The sequence below is a fragment of the Canis lupus genome, chromosome 34 (assembly GCF_003254725.2).
Source record: "Canis lupus dingo isolate Sandy chromosome 34, ASM325472v2, whole genome shotgun sequence".
In the NCBI taxonomy this organism is placed as follows: Eukaryota; Metazoa; Chordata; class Mammalia; order Carnivora; family Canidae; genus Canis; species Canis lupus.
This window is the reverse complement of record NC_064276.1, coordinates 39,696,425-39,719,762: the sequence shown is the minus strand read 5'-3', so window position 1 is coordinate 39,719,762 and position 23,338 is coordinate 39,696,425. Positions and strand designations below refer to the sequence as shown.

General features: G+C 35.8%; 1 protein-coding gene across 5 annotated transcripts in view; it reads right to left on the bottom strand.

Moving 5' to 3' along the window:
* Window positions 1-1,004: 1,004 nt before the first annotated feature.
* The window catches only part of NAALADL2 (N-acetylated alpha-linked acidic dipeptidase like 2), a 1,264,638-nt gene continuing 1,242,304 nt past the window's right edge, over window positions 1,005-23,338 (bottom strand). For all 5 annotated transcript variants that reach the window (XM_049105642.1, XM_049105641.1, XM_025425633.3 and 2 more), the window contains one exon: window positions 1,005-3,540. In XM_049105642.1, coding sequence (XP_048961599.1) covers window positions 3,342-3,540 — 199 coding nt within the window. In that variant the 3' untranslated portion in view covers window positions 1,005-3,341. The remainder of the gene's footprint in view (window positions 3,541-23,338) is intronic.

Sequence of the window (23,338 nt, the reverse complement as noted above, 5' to 3'; positions counted from 1 at the left end):
CAAGTAATGTTTTCTCAGGACCCAGGATTAGCGTAGATTGGAAAATCTTAAACTTCGGCGCACTTAGGTATTATCTGGGCGATCTTGCTAAAAACGAACATTCCTAGGCCTCGCTCCTCCAAATCCACATTCTGGGAAACACTGACTGCTGGTTTAATGTAGAGCTAAGACGTCCTCTCATGAAAGCATTTTGCTCAACATCCTCCTTCCTGACTTGCGGTGTCAAGTAGAGACTCTCCCCACTTCTCCCAATACCGAGTCTTGGTGTCCTTGTCCTGGATTCCCCAGGATAGACAGTTTCGTTTGTCCTGGGTAGTCCGAGAATGAGCTAGTCCTTGATTAAAAGCCGCGTTTCCACCCCCTATGGCATCCGGTCGAATGGCTAATCAAATGCCCTGGAAAGGATCACAGGTAACCCTGGCACCTCAGGGAGAGACGTGGGCATGTTGCACGAGGAAGCAGAAAAGCTTAAATTCCAGGGATTTTTAGTTTAGTGTCTTTGCCACTAACTCAGCATGTGACTATATCCATGTTGCTGACCTTTTTGGCTTCATTTACTGCATCTGGGGGAGTGATGACGCTTGACCTCAATGAATGGAACTTTCTTAAGGCTTAGTCCAGAATGGCTCTTAGGCTTTCTTTTGACCCCATAACCTCTGCTTTTCCCCAAAGGGCAATGGCTCAAGTATACCCTTCCTGAGCTCAAATTTAAGTGGTGAACATCTGCCACATTTTCTTGGGAGAATAACCATTCTGATTCATTACGCCCTGGCGCAGTTCCATGTACAAAAGAGTGTGAGAAGTACCAGGCACCCAGAGATCTCAGCAATAATCTCAACCTACCATCAATTCACCAAAAACACTTGTTCTTAACTTGCATAGGATTTTATTTGCTTGGATTTGTTAGGGGGAGAAATCGAAATGTTGTAAATCTGGAGGAACACCATAGCAGCGATGTTCTAGGTAAGAGGTTTACCGCAGTCAAAGATCTAAAACAGCATCTATAGAATTAGTGGACATCTGTTTTAATTACAATTTGTTTTCTTCACATAATTTCTTAAATAGACTAATAAAAACACATTAGTATATAGTTACCTTTAGGTTTTTTTTTTTTCACATAGCAAATATCAATATAATCTAGAAGGGAGCATCAATAATTTGAGATTTTTATCTATGCCATGAGGTTTACACCATGTTTAAGCAAAAATGAACAAACATATATTTTGTGCTCTCGACAGTCTTACAGACTAAGGGAATGGGCTTACTTGGGATTTCGTTTTAAGATGATAAACTACCAAACTGATAATTATTTGGTTTTGCTTGTTTTAAATTGAGCTTCAACTCCAAAATGCTGTTTGCTTTAACTTCGGCTCTAAACAAAGAACTGGAAGGAACACACCGAAGCTTGATTAAATATGGAAGATTCTTTGGTAGAAAGCATTCCCTTATTTGGCCCCAAACACGGTTGTATATGTCTTCCCACCTCTGTTCTGCTATTGATTTTTGTCCAGCAAAAGAGAGCACTGATGGTAAGGCACCCCGAGGCTGCTCCGCTCAGGCGCTCCTTGTAGACATTCTTCAACATGGGAAATATTTTCAAACAAGTACATCGGTTCTACAAAAAATTTGTAAGGTAGTCTCACGTGTCGCTCAAACACGCGCAACAGGCGTTTCACATGAAAATAGATTTCTGCTCCTGTTACCCAGCTAATGGCACCAATTGTCCTCTTTGCCTTGAGCATATCAACATTACTTATGGTAGGAACAGCTGACCCTTATAAATCAATGAATCAATGCGGATTGATTCTTTGCCCCCGAGGGTAGCTTTCCTTGAAACGCAGAGTGGGTTCAAGCTCACCCATAAACACGGGAGGCCCTGACACGCTGCTCTGGTGCGGTGTCTAAAGAGAGAAGTGTGGTTGAGTGTTGTGTTAGGTAGAGACAATGACATAAAATATACCGAGGATGCGTCTCCTAAGGGAAGTTGGTTTATTCAATGTCAGAAAAAACATTTTCTAAGGATAAGCTCAAAGTTTAAACTGTCACCTACTAGAATTTTAGGCTTTGGGGGGAAATAGTGGATTCTGGGGCCATTTCGTGACAACGTCAATATGAAGACTTCATTTTCCACATGAGAGAATAACTGAATCGTGGGAAAGACACATTCTTATAGTAACACTGCATTTTCCGCATAAAATTAGAAGCATGAATATTTGCTACACTTTCATCCCAGTCACAATGAAGGCTAAAGAAGGAAAAAAAAAATATCAAAAGTTTCTTCACAGAATTAAGAAGTTTTTCATTGATCAAACAACTCTTTCTTTCATTGTAGGTCCTTTTGTCAGTGGCAGAAATAGCGATTTGATGCTTTTTAAGATAGTTTGGGTTTTCAAAGAGAAACTTTGCTACTTTCCTGTGCAAATTACATGGTATTCTGTTAAAACCGCCCTACAGAAAGGAGTTTCGGAAAAGATATAAGAAGGAAGAGCGATGCAAAATGCTTTCATTTTAGAGTAGCTGGGTTTCAGTGCTTCCAACAGAACCAACAGAAGAAGAAATCGGAAATATTTTCTCCCTCGTAAGACATATATCACTCCTGAAATTTTTACAAAATCAACTGAGGCAAATTAGGGGTTTCAAAGCTAGTCACCTTATAAGTTGTTAGGAAAAAATTTGCATTTAAATTGCTCTGTGCAGCTACTTTGAGATTTTCCCCTGGAATGTTTATGGCTCTTTTTTTTTTCATTAATACTTAAAAAATACAATTTCATAACCAGTGTATTACTACATCTAGTTGTATTACGAACAGGCACTTCATTTCATAAAATAGAAACATTCAAAGTGGTTTTGGTCGACCAATCACTCGGTCGGAATACTTGAATTCTTCATATTGAATACTTACTAGTGAAGTTAATCTGAAACCATATCAACTCTCCATTTCTGTTACAGAAACTAGGTCATTAATAGCTGTAACATAAGGAATAACTTCCATTCCTATATGTTTTATCCCTAGGAGTGAAGATTGTCCAGCACTTCTTGGAACTTTTCCCCCCAAAATATTTTATATGTATAAAAATACAGCAGATTTCTTTTTAATAGATAAATCTTGAGTATTATTTCAATAACTCACTTTTACATATTCCAGAGATGTAGATATAAGAAAATATTAAATGTGCAAAATGCTCTTTCATATGTACATTTGAAAATACGATGTAATAATAGCTTTAGACTTGTATAAAAAGTCATTGGGGGGGAAAGTCTTCAATGTCAGAAAATCCGGTTAGATTAGAGCTTTTGCTTGAGGAATTGTAAACAAACTTTTTAAAATGCTGAGAGTTTTCTCAGTTCTTTCCAACCAAGACACTCTCGAACACATCAAGTCCTGCTTTGAAGTAAACCTGAGCTGAATTAATGCTGTTCAACACCTCTGACAGGGCTTCTTGAAGGGTCTCATTTGATGCGAGTAACTTGCAGCGCTCCCGCGCCCCCAGGAGTGTTGCAAACTGGCTTGTCTTCTCATCAAGGTGGTACAGGATATTTCTGGAAAGAAATCAGGAATGTGTAAATGTCTTAAACACAACGCTATTTTCATATCAACCGTTGTAATAAATATCTCCAAGCAACAGTGGTATTTGCAGTAAATGAAGAAACTACAAAAACACAATATCATTTTTCAGCCTCTCATGAATTAATGGATATACGCATTGATCATCAAGTTTCCCATAGTGGCGTGAGATAGACGTCATGTGCCCCCTCATGGAAGTATACAACACTCTTTATGAGCTAGAATAGTTTTGCTAAAAATGTTGAATCTGTATCTGATGAATCTTCTAAATCTAATCGCCAATAAAGACGACAGACAAATACCTTAAAGGATGTAATGATGTGTCATTAGCAAATGCAAACGGAGGGGTGGGGGTGGGGAGGAGAACTCTGTAGGGCAAATGATCCATCTCATTCAACAAATAAATTGCAAAAAAAACAAAAAAAAAAAAAAGGGAAGGAAAAACCTCCAGACTAGGGTTTGTCGACCTCAGGCTCTTGACATTTGGGGCTGGATAATTCTTCATTGTGCAGCTGTCCTATGCATTGCAGGATGTTAGCAGTATCCCTGGTTTTTCCCACTAGATACCAGGAGCCCTCTCCTTTAGTCGTGTCAGTCAGTTCAGGCTGCTATAAGAACACCACCTGCTGAGTGGCTTAAGCAACAAAGGTTTATTTCTCACAGTTCAGAGGCTGGATGTCTGAGACCTAGGAGCCAGCACGGTTAGGCTCTTGGTTGGAGTCCTCTTCCTGTTTCCATTCTCATAAGACTTTCCGTGGTGCGTGCAGAGAGAGAAGAGGTCCTGTGTCTTCTCCTCTTTCCATAAGGGCATGTCCCATTAGGGGGGTCCCACCTGCATGAACTCACCTCCCGAAGGCCCCACCTAAATACCGACACACTAGGGTTAGGGTTTTAACTCATGTATTTTGGGAGGATACTAACATTCATTCAGTCCATAGCACTTGTGAAAACCAAAAATGTCTCCGGACTGCCAAGACTGTCCCTTACAAGGGGCAAAATTAATTCTGATGGACAGCTACTGCTTTAGACCAAAAGCAATATATCTACCGGTCATAAAGTCTGGACTTTACCAGGTCTTTACTCAAACAAACTGTTCATAAAATGAGAAAGTGCACAACTGAATTCTAATTGGAGATTCGTTAGTATTAAGGAATTGTTAATGTTTTAGGTGTGACGATGGTATCATCAGCATGTTTTCAAAAAGTGCCCTTATTTCTTAGAAATACATGTAGTAATATTTGCAAATGAAAGGTTTTATCACGTGTAAGATTTTGCTTCAAAAGATTCAGGAGAAAAAGAAGGGAGTAGAGCCATGGACAGTGTAGATGGAACGAGACTGACCATTAGTTAATACTTGCGGAAATTGGGTAATAGAATACGTTACACATATAACTCTCTTCTTTTGTATATATTTGATATTTAGAATGCTATCTTCTCATAAGAGTGAAATGAATATTAAATGGTGCCCTGAAATTTATCCAAATATTTTAGAAAGAAGAATCTGGCTTTGGGCAAATCTAAAGTGACAGGTTTTTTTTCTAGCTATCAATAGATTTTTTTATCAGTGATATATAGAAGGAGATTCACTTGGGCAGAAAACTATGGATTATTGTATCATTTGACTTATACCCAACCCAAATTAGCTGAAATTCTACAGTCTAATAAGAGAGGGTATCATTAAAATACAGTTGTCTAATTGTCAAGTTAAAAGTGAAAGGCAACAGAAGAAGGGTTACCATTGAAAAGGTCAGAAATAGTGAAAGGGACTATAAGGAAAAAGAGGGAAACTGAGTGGGGGAAAATTAGAGAGGGAGACAAATCATGAGAGATCCCTAATTCTGGGAAACACACAAAGGGTTGCGAAGGGGAGGTGGGTGGGGCGATGGGGTACCTGGGTGACAAGCCCTAAGGAGGGTACATGATGGGATGAGCACTGGGTGTTATACTGTATGTTGGCAAATTGGCTTTAAATTAAAAAAAAAAAAAAAAAAAAAAAAGAAATGGTCAGAAAAAAGTTCCTAATAGAGAATATTTGAATGTCTTCTTGAATCACTGGCTACAAAGATTTAGGGAAGGAACAGGGTGGAAAGCAGAGAGAGCACCCTACATAGGAGGGATGGTATACACAGAGGCACACGTTTCTAGAATAGCCTGGGCTGCCCAGGGGACCCGTGCCAGTGATTGTGAATGACCACGGTGCAAGGCCAGAGCGGGCAGCCATGGAGAAGAGCTCAGGGAGCAAGCCCTGTCCATCGTAGGAGAGCTTCCATACCAAGTTAGGGGAATCAATCACACCTCCTCTTGTAGGCATAAGAAACAGTGAGAGGTTTTAAGCCAAAGAGAAAGGGTACGGAATTTTATCTGGAATGATCGATCACTTTGCAACAGGAAGCCTGGAGAACCACATGGTCCAGGAGAAGGGTGACAAAGACGTGAGTTACACGGCGATGGCTCATTTGGAGAAGATGAACTGAGGGCCACGATACAGACTGAACTGATTTATACTTTCCCTGACGCTAACCTCCACTTGTACAGAGTTCTGAACTCTTATTTCCTATCTCATCAAAACCCTTCTGCCTCAGTTTCTCCTGACCTCCCACTTTGTGCTCGGCCCCATATCTAATCCATCATCACTCGTGCCAGAACCCTGCAGGTCCTCCCTTTTCCTTACGTCTCTGAGGTAACTCAGAGTGACTTCCCCATCTTTTCAGGGTCTTTCCTTCTCTGCTGGGGGTTCCTGAGCTCTATATTTCAAGGATATGTCAGGATATCATCACTATATACACTAGGGGGTTGGGAAATACATTACTTCTTTATCACGTCTCTTTTAGTGTTGGGATTAGAAGAGATCTTCAGGCACGGTGGTTTCATTTACTTAAATTTTTATCAGGCTTGGCTCAGTGATGGGCACTCAGCAGATCCTCAGTAATCTTGGTGGAAATCACATCAATCCAGTTTATTTTGCATTTTAAGCTCTAGCTATCTAAAAATAAAACTGTCTTACATTTGTCTTTAGGGGAAAAATTTAAGTTGACTCTAAGTATGCAGTGGGTGGCAGCAGAACAGATCGTTAGACTCAGAGGCTATTTCAATGAATTTTTCAAAACAGATCATTTAAAATGAGGACTATCTCTAATAATCCAATATCCTTGACGTTTGTATCTATGAGTAAACTTGGCATGGTATGAATTAAATAGAACAGAGCAAGAAAGGTTCTTTCTAGATTCCAAACATTCTTGAATTCAGGTATAAATGTTTATTAAGAAACATACATTCCCCTGAATATGAGAGGGAGAAAAACATCTTCCAAATGGAGTGGCAAGTGGGATATGAGCAGTTCTCTGAACAGAAGTTGTACTCAGAACTTTGGATCTAGTTCCTTAATTAAAACATGCCTTTTAAAATAGAGATTTCGGGATCCCTGGGTAGCTCAGCGGTTTAGCTCCTGCCTTTGGCCCACGGCGCAATCCTGGAGACCTGGGATCAAATCCCACGTCAGGCTCCCGGTATGGAGCCTACTTCTCCCTCTGCCTGTGTCTCTGCCTCTCTCTCTCTCTCTCTCTATCTATGTCTATCATAAAAAAATAAAGAAATACATCTTTAAAAAAATAATAAAATAGAGATTTCCCTCCTGCCATTCCCATAGTATTCATACAGTTAAAGAGATTGTCAGAGGTAGCCATCTACCAGCCGTACTAATGTACTCGTGGGAGCCATTATACGCGTACCTAGGTACAGTATCCACATGTACACGTCTTTCTATGTGAAAAAGTTTTGACTTTATTAAAATAAAATAGCGAGGATTAGGGAAATGCCTAATGACAATTTCCCTAAATATTAGTTCTGCTAGTTATACATCATTAAGGTGGGAGGGGTTGCATAATAAAAGAAATGAAATAATACAGAGGAACCTTGAAACAACCATGGAGTTTTTCCAAACAGAGATAATATGGCCTCAGAAAGTCACATGTATTCTTCTACATAACAGACTATCCAAAGGTTACTTTTTTCATGTTTACATAATCTTTCTCAATTGCATTTTTATTTATTTTAATTTTTTTTAACATTTTAATTATTTATTCATGAGAGACACAGAGAGAGAGAGGGGTGGGGGCAGAGACACAGGCAGAGGGAGAAGCAGGCTCCATGCAGGGAGCCCGATGCGGGACTCGATCCCGGGTCTCCAGGATCACGCCCTGGACTGAGGCAAGCGCTAAACCACTGAGCCACCCAGGCGTCTCCCCCCTACCTTTTTTTTACATTATTCTCAATTGCATTTTTAAAAAGGAGGGGGTTTTTAGTATCAGGATGCCTACCAGATTTTTTTTTTTTTTTCCTACCAGATTTTTGAGTTCATAATAAGACATTTAAACAGGCAAACATATACACATGTATATATGATAAAGGAAAATTATTTAATAATTAAGATCTTTTAAGGACAAAAATAGTTTAAAATATATTTTAATTATTTAATCTTTTAAAAAGTACTCCTTTATAGACAACTTATACTGCTTTACCAATAAGAATGACTACATTAGTAGAGTATTTGTAGTTTTAAATTTTCTCCTTCTACTTTATCAGTTTTCTGTTTAAAAATAAATCATTCCTTGGCAAATATATTTCCAGAATGTAAGAGTGCAACAGATATTTTCAAAAACTGTACCAAATACTTCCGTTCTTAGAAGGCATGTTGTTAAGGATGCTGACAAACAAACATATTATAATCTGTGTTATCCAGAACAGCCTCTGTTTTTTAAAAAGATTTTGTTTATTTATTTGAGAGAGAGAGTGAGAGTGGGTTGGGGACACAGAGGGGAGTGTGAAGCAGACTCCTTGCTGAACAGAGAGCCTGACATGGGACTGGACCCCAGGACCCTGAGGTCATGACCTGAGCAGAAGGCAGACATTTAACGACTGAGCCCCCCAGGAGACCCCAGAACTACCTCTTAAATGAGTTGAATGAGTGCAATTAATATATTATGGGGAGCGTGTTTAATAATTTTTATCCTAGTATAGTGACCTTTCCACATTTTCAAAACCCACTGGCACAAAATACATTTCTACATATACATTCTATGGTTATTAAATGTTAAATATTATTAATATTAAATTTAATGATAAGATATTAATAAAACATGCTCATAAAAGGTTACAGGATTAATCCCTCAATGACAATCCATTTAAGCATGAGCACAATCTCTAATATACATGTAAAATTCCAGCATAACTACTATAAAATATCTAGAAGAGTGGTAATGTTGAATAAAAATACCCCATTGAAAGATGGTTAGGTCTGAAACACGAGAAATATGATCTCATTTTTTTTTTCAAACAGGAAAGCAATATATATACTTCTTAAAGACCAATGCGATGGAGTCTGTAGTGTGCCAACATTTGCTTTTCCTAAGTGGTAAGCAACACAGTAACATAGTTTTATAATGACTGTAAACAAGTCATGTGAATAGAAATGGATCCTTTTTTGGTTTGTGAAATTCCACAAGGAGCAAAACACATCTTCCATATGTTACATGATTCAAGTAGTAAGCTGTGGCAAGCTATTATGTAAGATAAACACTCACATCTATTTCTACCCAAATTGGATACAAATCAGCATAAAACTACGGATACTGAGATTCTACTTGAAGATGCGTAAACAGATTCTTTCATCATAATGTAAGAGAAAACTTTTATCTGATATAACGTATGTTAGTTGATCCTTATTATGATAGAAAGTTTTTTTTTTTTTTAACCTGGATAGATTGCTTTACCTTATTAAACAAATTGGGGATAACGAAGATATATTCTTTAAATTTTAAAGAATAATTTCTCCTACTGATTTCCAGAGGCAGTTCTTTTTTTCCTTTGTGTGTCTGTACTAAATGTGTACCATTTAGCTTCCTGCTTATATAAAATAAATTTCTGCATTTGGAGAAAAGTACCCTTTTCATAAAAGTACCCCCACAGTATTTTAGTTTTAATATTTGAATAGAAGACAAAAATCAAAACCCAGGCATATTCTTATATTTCATCACATACATTTCCATATATTTCTTAGTTTCTGCACATTTTCCTACATACTCATTAACTCTGAGTACCCCAGGATCATCTCTGGGGGGGACAAAAATACTGTACCATTTTATAATATGCAAATGATTCTTGCCTTTGAAAATCACATTAGGTCGACGCTTCTGATGGAAGCTTCTAAGCCAAAAGCTCTTTGCATTCCCATGTATGTCACCAGAATTGAACCTCAGTTAAATGGAAGTAACAGATTTCAACAAATTATACTCTATGAGAGTACTCAAGCATGTCTTGCTTTCTCAATGCTGGGTCCTATTTTTCAGCTTAGGGCAGACTAGGAATTGGCAAAAGGCACGTGTCTGGCAGGAAAATAGGGTGGAGAAAAAGCAAGAAAATAGACTTGAAGAGTTTCCATGTCGAATCTGCTCTTTACAACCAAAAGGAATTATATTCTTTAATGAATCATTCCTGCTCTCATACACACCTGCTTTAGTCCAGTTCAGAAAGTTTCCTCGTAGAGAGAATGCACTGTGTTATTAATTCAATAAATCACCACCCTATTTGCATACACACAACATGTATCTCAGTATGGCATGTAGAGACATCAGACCTAATTAAAATATTATTTAATTGAAATCATTTTTGTAGTTATCGTGTTTAAAATAACATTAATTCCACCCTCATGCCTATCTTCCCTCATCTGTAACAATTTGGATCTTATAAATGTAATTCATACAGTCATCCTGACCCACACACAACACAAAGAGACTACTAAAAGGAAAGTGTAATACATTATTGATGACACTAATGAAATTACAACACACATCACTCATTTTAATGGGTCTGTTTCAATGACACATCACGGTGACCAGAAAAGAGCAGTGCCAAACTCAGAAACCTAATTAATAACTCACGCAGCATCAGTAAAGGAGAGGAAGCATCTTTACTCAACTGTCAAATCTTTTCCATTCAGCTAAGGCAAAGGAAAACTGAAGAAAATGAATTCTGAAACAAAGGGAGCTAAAGTCTTCATGAGTCATTTCCTTGCGTGTGAATTAGCAAATTAATGATGGAAACGATGACTCTCTTTCAAATGTTCCCTCTTATATTCATAAATGGGCACAGGATGCCACTCATCCTAAACTTAAATTAACATTCATTATACTTCATGTTGAGAAACTCCTAAATGAAATCACAGTAAATAATAAGCCATGTCTATCAAAATTGATTGGGAATACATGCTGCATGCCAAGACAGAAAACCAGCTCAATTTTTATGTTTGTGGCTAATTCTTTTTAAGGATCATACTAACTGCACTCCATAGTTAACAGTGGCTTGCTGTACTTACATCAACATTAGGGAAGACGATTTGACTTGGATACTAGGTCAGTGAGAATTCACAAAATACATGGCTGTGCTACTTAAAGAACAAATACCTTTTCAACTAAGTTTGAATTTGGTCTACATTTGCAAAAACGGAATGAGAATGTACGACCATTATGATATCGTCAAGCCACAAACTCACTCCGTAGACAACCGAGAACGAATAACGGGTGTAGATGGTTTACAAAACGGGTTGTCGTTATTTCTCTCCTTCTGTGCAGGCCTCCTCCAAACATGACTGCAGCTCCAACCAACCAATAAATGGAGTCTATCTCCTTGCCTACTGATTCTGGGTTGGTTTTAATATTTGCTTTGGCCGATAGAAGTTGGCATACGTGGTGAGCCTATGCCTCACAAGGTGTGTGCGCTCCCTCCCTTTCTCCAAAACCCTGACAAACCACCATGCGAATGATCCTGTTAGCCGGCTAGAAGAAAAGAGAACAGGGACACCTGGGTGGCTCAGTGGTTGAGCAACTGCCTTTGGTTCAGGTCCTGATCCTGGGGTCCTGGGATCAAGTCCCACATAGGGCTCCCCACAGGGACCCTGCTTCTCCCTCTGTCTACCTCTCTACCTCTCTCTCTGTGTCTCTCATGAATAAATAAATAAAATCTTAAAAAAAAAAAAGAAAGAAAGAAAGAAAAGAGAACACACAGAGCAGAGAGTGAGGCCCTCCTAGACTAGCTAGCTAGCCTCCAGCCAAGTTGGCCCCAGGAGCCCTTGCTCGCAGACATAAAAACAGCCGGAAAGATCCCCAGCCTGGCCCAGATCAGAAGAATCACCCAGCTGAGTCCAGCCTAGATGGCCATATTGAAGAATTACAGACAAAATAAATAGTTAAGTCACTAAATTTGGGGGTGATAGTCAATGGGGCAATAAATGACTGATATGAGTGATAGTGTTTTACTTCCCTGTGGGAAGGGAAAGGTTAATGCTGCTCTAGGCATCAGTTCTCTATCCTCTCCTGTGGACTCCACAGTTCTTTACCTGTTTAGCTGAATTTGAAAGAGACTGTTGAGAAATCATGCCAAACCGTCCTCACGATGTTTGCATTACAAAGCTAGGATATCTGCGTGCATTCATTTGCAGTTTTAAGGTCTGATTGGAGTATCAGGTGAGATTTTCCCACTCACCAAAAAATAAATTAATCCTTATGGCATAATGTAGGGTTTTTTTTTTTTTTTTTGGTTTGTGTTGTGTTTTGTTTTAATAGGGATCATCTTGCTGACGTACAACCCAAGAAATGAACAAAAACATTCTGTTTGCATCACAATTACATATCAAAGAGGGCAGAGACAGTAGACTGTATTCTATGTCTCAAAGACTTCTCAGCCTGTCTAATTGATATGATTATAAAATTAAAAACATAAAATATTTCTCAAGAGAAGCTCCCTGAGGAGAGGATATCTTTTAAGATATTCAAGGAAGACTCCGTTGCATGGCGCCATGCTTGGTCGTTTATCAATAAAGAAAAATTATATTTTTGCACTCAAAAATTTTCCATTAAATCAAAAGGGGGCCCAGTTATCAGACAAAGATTAATTAACACAAACCTTAGCACCTTTCGGAATTTGATCACTTTTTCCCCACACTCATGTAATTGTTTTCTTGTCTTAATTTCATGACTGTTTTTTCCTTTCCATCTTAACTTTTTTACCTGTATGTATGGCTTAGACCTCAAAATTTAGATGACTCTTCTTTCATAACTTATTTAGAACTCCTTCTTAGTATGTGAGTTTCTATCATTAGCACCCTCTAAGGAAAATTTCATTTGAATAACCTATGGGCACTTCGTGATTAACATAACAATACATTTCCGTTAATCTATACCCCAAATATTTGCATTTTCCTTTTCTCCATTATTCTTTCCTTACCTTCCTTACCTTTAGTAAACAGCAATGCTGAGGCCACAAAACCAAACAAAGTAAGTAATTCAGGTTTTTCTTCCTTTAGTTTTTTATTTCAATAATGAAAAGGATGTGAACTATTTGTTTTGAAAAATTCACTCTGAAGGCAAAAGATGATAACTTAGGCTGTGTCTATTTAAACAAAGTGAGTAATTGAGCCAATATTGATCTTTTTTGCTTATTCTACTCAACAGCCCTTATTAAACGTCTAATATGAGTAAGTTGCTGTGTTAGGTGCTCAAAGATAGAAAAGAGTTTACAGTCTATGTTGAAAGCAAGCACATGATGAATAAATTAGTATTTTAATAGATTTTCTATTTAATGCACTTAGGATGCATTATATGGTATGAGATTAATTTCATATCTTTTTTTTAATTTCATATCTTAAAAATGTTTCACTTTATTTTATACATGTATATTTACATATGTATCTTAGACTGCTAGAAACCATTGCTTTGTTATAAATGTTTTTGTGTATCTTGTCTCTCCAATTATATTATATGCTCTTTATGGGCAAATTCTGTAAATATTCTATGCAGTGTTCATCACATGTCTTATGGTTTGTGGGAAAATCTGCAGGGTTAGATCCTGAGAGTATCCGTTTAACTTGGCTTATCTGATTCCAATCGCCACCCTATTGATTTAGATAACATAGTCCTAATCAAATCAGCATAAGGTAATTCCTTAATCAAATGGATTATTTCAACAATGGGCATATGCTGGCAACTGATTTGAAGGGAAACTTCAGGATTCTAAGAGTGGCAGTTCCTTGTTTTTTTGAGAGAATCACTAAAGCTAATCCCTTTTCTGCTTTTGAATAATATGGGTTATGGATATGAACTCTGCAAACAGTACATCCCCTTTTTTTTTTCCAACAGGAGGAAAATCAGCTTTGACATGATACCAGGGAAGCAGACCTGAGAGACAGAAATATATTCCCTGGTCATATGATAGAGATGCTGAATCAAACCAACCTAAAATCTGCTTTTTCTCTTGACTTTCAATTATATGAGTAAGATACTTTACTACTTTGTGTAGGGTTTTATGCTACTTTACATTAAATGTATCCAGATATACAATACTTATTAATTATATAGTTATTAAAAACACAAACTTATTTTCCATTTTAATAGCTATAGATATTTTGTAACCTGAAGACTTTATTTAGTTTATGTTTGAAAATAACCTCAAATTGAATATGTAAAAGAATAACCTGAGAAAATTTTAAATCTGCTGAAGAAATTCAGATGCAGTGGGTCCGAGATACATTAGAGGAGTCTGCATTTTTTCCTGCTTCATTACTGAAACTTATTGGGTGATACTGACACACCCTTAACAATTCCCTCCAGTGAGTTTACTCAGAAACTTGTTTCCAAACAGGTTTTTTCCAGGGACATGTGCCATTATATACAAAATTACATCATTTAATTAACAGTATGTAAATAATGACATATTAAGTTTAAAAGACAGTTATTCCTATAAAAACAGAACTGAATGCATTAGAAAGACTCACAAGTATTAACTGTTGAAATGAAAATATTTGATTATATGTGGAGAGATAAATGAAAAGATTATTAACAAAGGGAAGGAAGGAATTTTTTTAGAAGCCCCTATTTCCTGCTCTAAGATGAAGAGACAACCTGGAAATCTTAAATGATGCATCATTAGTGTGGCTTAAACAGGAAAGCAAATCTAGAATTTCAACTCTTAGAACAGTACTCAAAAAAAAAAAAAAAAAAAAAAAGCCTTGGTCTTATAGCGAAGATTGGTAAAATATTTCAGTTCAAATAAACTGCCTTTTCAATCATTTGTCCATTGACAGGTTCTGATTATGTCAGATAAAAGGATATGTACCTTTTAGGCAATATATAATCAGATCTTTACTCCTAAAAATGGAAAGGCAAATAGGTATCATTTTGAGTTCCAATTCTCATAGACTGGTGGTCTTGCCTTGAAGTGCTAGGTTGACAATGGATTGGTGGCTACCTCGGGCCCCAACATAAAAGAGCTCTATTATTACTTAAGCTCTTATTTGCAGACCCTCCCTCACTTAAGATTATTTAGTCCATTCTCTTGGTAATAATGCACAGATTTCTTGAAGTAATCAAGGGATGTATAAACCAAGCTATCATAAAAAAGGGAGAAAGTAATAATTATTTGGTTTTGCTAATTAACATATAGTCAACTCCAGTAACCCATTCTTAATTTATATGCTAACTTCTCTAGTTTTCCTGTTTATGAATTTGAATTAACTGAACACTTTCTAAAATTCTCCTTTACTAGGTGCTCTAGACTGTCAACTTCTTAAAACAATAGTCCAAATTGTTATTAATCAATTATATTATATTTAAAGAAAATAATTAAAATGTATGTATTTTTCTTCAATAACTGTTTCACAGATATTAGCTCTTTTGCAAGGTATAAATGTCACTAAAATAAAAAGTACCTTTTGAAGTAATTGACTTGATTCAGTGAGTTCAATTACATTACTCTATATCTACCTTCTTTCTTGAGTCCTAATATTTAATGTATGCAAAAAAATAATTCATGCAGTTCTTAACTGAACTCTTTGGAACTGTGGCCTCAAATAGAGAGGAAGAAAAGTAATTTGTTCTTTGCCCTGAACATCTGGATGAAATTTTGTTCCAAACTTAATAAATGTTATGGCAGACACATTAATCCAATATTCTGAAAGTATTACTAAGTGAATTCTGAGCCATACGAAGGCAAAGACCTCTAGTCATAGATGTGTCTGAAGTATGTAAATGTTGGGCAATCTGTGAGAGGATTGTTGAATTCTATAAATTGCATTGAGATGATTAAATCTATATGATGGATAGGTTATAGAATTTTAGGATTTTTAACATTTTAAAAAAGAACAGATCCAAGAAAATCTACCTTTGGATAGAAACAGGAGAAACAATATAGTAACAACAATACTAGTCTTATAATGTCTAAGAAAATCTAAGAAGATTTTATAATAGAAGATGATAGAAATCAAAGAAAAGTAATTACCTCAAGAGCTCACTCAGGGAGTATGTATTAAGCATGAAGGACTGTGTGGAATACAAAAGAATTAGAGAACTTCACTCAATTTCAAAGGAATTTTTAAGTTTTAAGTGGGAAAGAATAGTTTTGGAGCTGTTTTATTCTGTATATGTGGCTTTCTTACCTAAGTCAAAGCAAACTCTGAAGTTAGACAATACTACCAGTTTTTCTTGCTCAAAAGACCGCAAAATGTAAAATAAATTTCTAATAATTTTGTATATTTTGTCTTCTTTCCTTCAGAAAGAGACAATTCGTCTGTTTAACCTGTAAAGATACTAAAAAATGATAGACTGATTATTTATATGAAGATTTAAATGGACATCATAGCCTATTATGTAACTTCACATTGTTTTGTTTTCCATAATTAATTATATTTGATAATTCTTCACCTTATATAGAGTCAGATGTCAATAGTTTCCAAAATATATCTTATGAACAGATAGAACTAATTACTAATACTGTGACTACTAGCTTAAAATTAAAATATACTGCAGACCTAGTTTTTTTTTCCTCCATTATTTTAGAAACACTTATAAAATTTCAATTAAAAGTAAATGGAAATATATATAAATATATAAATCTAAATCTATATATTTTCTGCTAATTTGAGAAATAGAAGATAAGAGGATAGATGGTTCAAACAAGTACGTACCCAGTTTTATTTAGGCTTTTTTTCTTTTTTCTTTCTTTCTTTTTTTTTTTTTTTAAGTAGGCTCCATGTGCAGCAAGAACCCAATGGAGGCTGACACCCATGGCCCTGAGATTAAGACCTGACCCGAGATCAAGAGTCAGCTGCTTAATCAACAGAGTCACCCAGGTACCCCACAATTTTATTTTGGTTTTAATTTTTAACTGAATTTTCAGATAATTCATGCTTTAAAAATCAGTGTTGACTCTATAATTCAAATTACTTATTTTGAAGTAAAGAGAAAATTATTTATCAGAATAAGGCATGTTGGGAACTTGCAGTCAGTAATTAGCTTCAACACTAATATATTTTGTATCTATTAAAAATAATGAAGATTACTGAACAGTTGAACCCAAACACAAGGTAAACCCATGACAAGAGAAAAATAATGATTTTTTTCATCTTTAAGTAAATCAAATAATTGTGATATAGACACACTCATCACATAATTTTTTAATCATGTCAAATCTTATTCTTAATCACATATGCTTTAAAGGTTACATATTTAAAGATAAATTTATAAAATCAAGTAAACTTTGCTTTTCCTTTTCAATGGAATTTGGAAATTGTTATTTTCAGATGGAGATGTGTATATATAAATATATATTTAATATATAAATATAAATATTTATATATATGTATATATAAATATGTATATGTATATAAACATAAATACATATACATTTGCAGATATTCATGAATACACATATATATACAGACACATACATACATACAGAGAGAGAAAGAGAGATCAGTATGTAATGTTTCCCATACTGGACTATGAAGAAAAAAGTCTACATTTTATGTCCTCCTCCTAAATCAATTGAATAGTAAGCTTCTTGTTATTCTACAAAATACTACATTTATTAGTAACACAAATCAACAAGAATAAAAGAAAATGGCACTAAACAAGCATATTATGTTTTAATAGATAAAGGGCTGATTACATTGTTTTATGGGCACCAAAGTAATTACGTGAAAATAGAAAACTCTACATTATTTATAGGCTATAGAACATTTCCATGGCAGCCCGTCTTGGTATCTATTTTCAAATTACTAACTCTTCTTTCCTTTTCCCTTAATTTTAATTCTCATTATACTTGCTCTATCGAAATAGGACTTTCCTTACAGAAATTCTAATTATACTACTTATCATCATCCTACTTGACTGCATAGTATGAAGTCACCCAGATACCTAACTTTATGTGCTCAATACTGTAAAGGGCCCATTGTGATCTTTGCCTTACTGAAGGAGGAAGGATAATCTAAAAAGGGTAATGTTTGAAAAGAAAATATGAATCACATCTAAAAAGTAATTACAACAATGAAGAGAAATGGAAAAATATGAAGGAAATACTAAATAGTCAATATTAAAATCTGTTCATCTGAGTCAAGATCCTGGAGCTAGGAAGTGGTGAGAATGGGTCAAGAAGCTTAGTGTTGTAGGAAAGAGCATGGATTTTATCTTTTATTTATTTATTTATTTATTTATTTATTTATTTATTTATTTATTATAAATAAAATCTTAAAAAAGATAAAATTTTCCTCCTTACTGGTAAAATAGGATATATTACTTATAATCTGGAATTTGTATAATAATTAAATGAGCTAAAACATGTAAAGGATTTAGCTTGTGCCTGGCATATACAATAAATACTTTATAAATGGTAACTACTATTACTTGACATTTCTGGGTTTCTTGTCCCTCACCCCTTTTAATTCTCGAGTTACTTTGTCCTTAGTATTAGAGTTGTGAGATCACCAGATGATTTCTCCTGCCCAGAAAAGAGGTCATCCATAAGGAAATTTCAGGGAACAAGGGAAAGACCACTGTAAGGGTTTATCAAGATATGTATCACTCCATGCAAGAGTCTGTACCAATAAAACCATTTACCTTTTTATATTGGACTGTACCTTTAACTATCGAAAATGCCACCCATTCGCTTTTGTTATAATCACTCTACTTTCCTACTGCTTTTTTTTTTTCAGTGAATATATTTGAAAAAAAGAAGATCATATAGCCAATAGGGATGACACACACAGAGACATATATACAACGTGTATGAAAATATATTGTTCAACTTTATTTTAAACTATTATAGAAAATGTACCTTAGTGCATTGGTAAGTTAATAAAACCAGACTCTTTGCATTTGTGATTTTTAAAGGATCATGGTAATTAGTGAATAAAAGTTTCATATATTCTGACTTGGAGATGGGAGGAAAGCCAGCTACTGGCTATGAGAGGTACTAAGGAGGGGACAGCATTCTTATGGTCTGGATGAACTAGAGCATGAATCAGATAAATTTCAGAGAAGAGCCTGACTACTCATGTTTTGCCAAGAACTCAAGGCCAACTTTATTGATTTCTTTTTAGTGCAACTATGGCATGTGATTAATGGTTTCATCATAGCACTAATTATACACCATTGTTATGCTTTGATGAAAACTTGTCTGTCCTGAGGCAGAATTTGAGAACATTGTCTTGTTTATTGTGTATTTCTCCACGCTTTTAACAAGTAGATATGTAATAAATTTGACCGCATAAATCAATAATAGTAGTAATAGTGATTCTAATATTTGTTGAGCAATTAGTCTATTGTGGGGGATCAGAATATGTCATCCCCAAATGTGACACTTGGATAAGAATTATTTTGCACTGAAGATAAATGAGAAACTATAGACACAGGAAATTCTCTATCTTCTCCAAACTCTTTTTTTTTTTTTTTTTTTTTTTTTAATTTATGATAGTCACAGAGAGAGAGAGAGAGAGAGAGGCAGAGACACAGGCAGAGGAAGAAGCAGGCTCCATGCACCGGGACCCCGATGTGGGATTCGATCCTGGGTCTCCAGGATTGCGCCCTGGGCCAAAGGCAGGCGCTAAACCGCTGCGCCACCCAGGGATCCCCTTCTCCAAACTCTTAATACTGGAGATGAATCTAGGTTTTATCAGGCCAAAAACAGCACCAGCAGGGATGTGTATAACAAGCCTTACTAAAACAACTCTAGTCATCTATTAGTCCCCCCCTTATTTACCTTCCTATACATTTTGTTGCCTTGGAAGCCTAACACCCTTTTATTTGAGGGTTTTGTCACTTCTCTACAATGTATTGTTCTTCGTTAAGATTCTATATAAGCCCAAGTTCTAACCACCCCTTTGAGTTACTCATCACTGAGTTTCTCTAGTGTGTTTCACATCTTAAAAAGCCCGTTTGCTTTTTCTCTCATTAATCCGTCTTTTGTCAAATTTGCTAGTTAGAGAACCTAGGAAGAAAAAGGTTTTGTTTTTTTTGTTTTTGTTTTTGTTTTTGTTTTTTTCCCTTTTCCCTATAATATGCTCAGCCATATTCTAAGCATTTTACATGTTTTAACTCATTTAATCCTCACAACAAATTAATGAAATAGGTAACATTGTTATATCCATCTTATAGAGAACAAAAATCAGCACAAAGATTGGCTTGCCCAATGGCACATTACGTGGATGTAGCAGAGCCAAGATTTAGAAACATACATGAATGAAAGAGTTTTAATTTGAATATCTGCCTCTGTTTTTGGACTTCTATTAAAAACATATTCCAACAAATACTAAACTTGAAGCACATGGCTGATAGGTAGGTAGATAAAACTTCCAGAGGAAACAACAAAATAAACTTTTGTCAACATGCCAGAATAGAGCAAACCCCACCGCACAATAGCTTATAGCTTCATCAAAAGGAAAACAGCAAATAAATGTTTGTCCCTATGCAATGACAATGATTCCCTTTCAAAGTCAACTTAGATGGTCAGAGATACTTGCCTGAGGATGTTTTCTGACAAAAGAGGGAGCTGATAACTGGTACTAAGCACTTCTCTCCTCATCCTGAACAACTGAAATCTGTATCTCTCTTAATGTAACAATACCATCTTGAACCGGCAGGTATTTTTAGAGCATAATAAGGATATTGTTCTAAAATCAAGCATGAAATAAAAGAATGATAAAACCATTGTGTATGTGCTTCATAATCTCTCACTCCCCTTCTTACCTATTGTATCTCTGCTAAATGCCTGCTTCTTTTGATCGAAGAAAAGAAAGAAAGAAAAAAAAAAAAGAAACATCACCTAATTGAGATTTTAATCATTGAGAGACTTGTAACATGAAAGTTTTCAAAGAATTTACCTGAAGTAAAATTGATTTAAAAGTCTAATCTGTGGATTTTCGGATAACTGCCTCTTAGTTTAAAGGGAATACAACAGGTATATTGAAAAAAAAAATCTTTTTTTAAAATCTTTTTTATTTTTTTTATTTTTTTTTTTATGATAGTCACAGAGAGAGAGAGAGAGAGAGAGAGAGGCAGAGACATAGGCAGAGAGAGAAGCAGGCTCCATGCACCGGGAGCCCGACATGGGATTCAATCCCGGGTCTCCAGGATCGCGCCCTGGGCCAAAGGCAGGCACCAAACCGCTGTGCCTCCCAGGGATCCCAAGAAAAAATCTTCTTAGATAAAGTAAGCAATTGAAGATATAATGGGGAAACTAAGACAACTATAAATTGTGTTCACTACACTAAGGATGAAAATAATTTCCAAAAAAGATAGAGAGATCCAAACTAATAAGGACTGGTGGAAAAATTGTGTTTTTTGAGTGAAAGTATTGGTGATATGGAAAAAATAACAGATTAGATTGGTGCAGGGGGAGAGGTCCATGTGACTAAGTGGTGACTAGGTTAGGTATGGCAAGGTTTGGAAAAGTCATCATTTTATCAGACAGAAAGGAGGGAGGAAAAAAAAACATATATTAGGGAATAATTAGGGATGAACAAAAGCATTGGAAGTAGAAGTGCTAGTTCAGTTAAAATAGTTTAGCATTGACTCTCTACCCTTCCCTAACACTCATGTATGGCAATGCTCTGCACACCCCCTGCTACAGCAATTCCAGCCCACAGGGCCTCCCATGATACTGGCACCTTGGTATTTCTCCACTGACCTTTGTGACATCCTTGCATGGTAACACATTGCGGTTAGGCATATGTGATTCTTTCTGATGTGGAATCCAAAGCAATTTGATTTGTGAGTAGAGACTTGGATGAATTTAGGCTAACAGATGTTGTAAATTAGCAGAAGAATATGAAAGAATCTTTCAAAGAGGGTGGAATGAGAAAATATTTTATCTTTGGATCATCTAGTTCTAAGCATATGCCCAGATCAGAATAGGCACATAAATGAATTAATGAATGAAGCAAATAGCCAGTTTGTTTTAGTGAGATTCCAGAGAAATAAGATTACAGTTTCCAAAGTTAAGTAGGTGCAAGGTGAATTTCAAGTAATATTCTAAATATTCACATTACTACAAGTAATTTCACCTAAAATATATTTACATTGTTAAGGAAAAAAAAAACAAAATGTTCTTTCATTCTATCTTATTTAGCATTATAGATGAGTAGATTTACGTTCAACTAAAATATTTTGAGGGTTTTTTTTTTTTTTTTTTGAGTTTTGTTTTGATTAATACTTCATTTGCTCCTATGGTCTCCAATATTTAACTTTTCTTTTTAAGTTTTCCTTACCCTCCATTCGTCATCACCATCATAGATCACCAACCATGGTGGGGGTTGGATGGGAGAATTTCTTTAAAAAGAGGGCTTATCACTCTCTTGGAAGTTTTTTTTTTTTTTTTTTTTTTTTTAAGATTTATTTATTCATGAGAGACACAGAGAGAGAGAGAGGCAGAGGGAGGGAGCAGAGGGAGAAGCAGGCTCCACGCAGGGAGCCTGATGTAGGACTCGATCCCAGGACTACAGGATCAGGCCCTGGGTTGAAGGCAGATGCTCAATCACTGAGCCACCGAGGGATCCTACTCTCTTGGAAGTTTTATAAGACTATATACTGCTGTGAGTTAATTCAAATGAATGAAGTGTTTCATCTATAAGAAAAGATGTAGGATCTTTGGGAACATGCATTGCTCTATAGAATATAATATAAGTCACATATGTTAATTTTCAATTTAGCTCTTCAAAACTAAGAAAACCTGGTGAATTAACTTTTTCTATAGTTACAGAACTCAGTATTATCACTTCAACATGAAACTATATAAAACTACTAATGTGCTATTTTGCACTGCATTCTTATTTTTTGTGTGTGTGTGTGTGTGTGTGTTAAGTCTTAAAATCCAGTGTGTATTTTATATTCTAATATCTCAGCTTGGACTAACTATATTTCAAGTTACCAGGAGTCACATGTTGCTAGGGGCTACCATACTGAATAGTAGAGATATATAGGTTCAGATGACATAATTACAAACTATTTTTAAATTAAACAGCTAATTATTTGACATTTTAAAAACCTTATTCATGATATTTTTGTTTCTCTATGAATAAACCCATGAATCCAACTTGTCTCTACTGTATTGTTAGGCTCTCTATAAAAATCTGATAAGAGGGATCCCTGGGTGGCGCAGCGGTTTGGCGCCTGCCTTTGGCCCAGGGCGCGATCCTGGAGACCCCGGATCGAGTCCCACGTCGGGCTCCCGGTGCATGGAGCCTGCTTCTCCCTCTGCCTGTGTCTCTGCCTCTCTCTCTCTCTCTTTCTCTCTATGTGACTATCATAAATAAATAAAATTTAAAAAAATTAAAAAAAATTAAAAAAAATCTGATAAGAGAATAGGAAGAAGCCAGACATTTAAAAAATGATTACTAAAAAATATTCCTAAGATTTTCTTAAAAAAAAAAAAAAAGGAACAACTGAAATCTGAAGT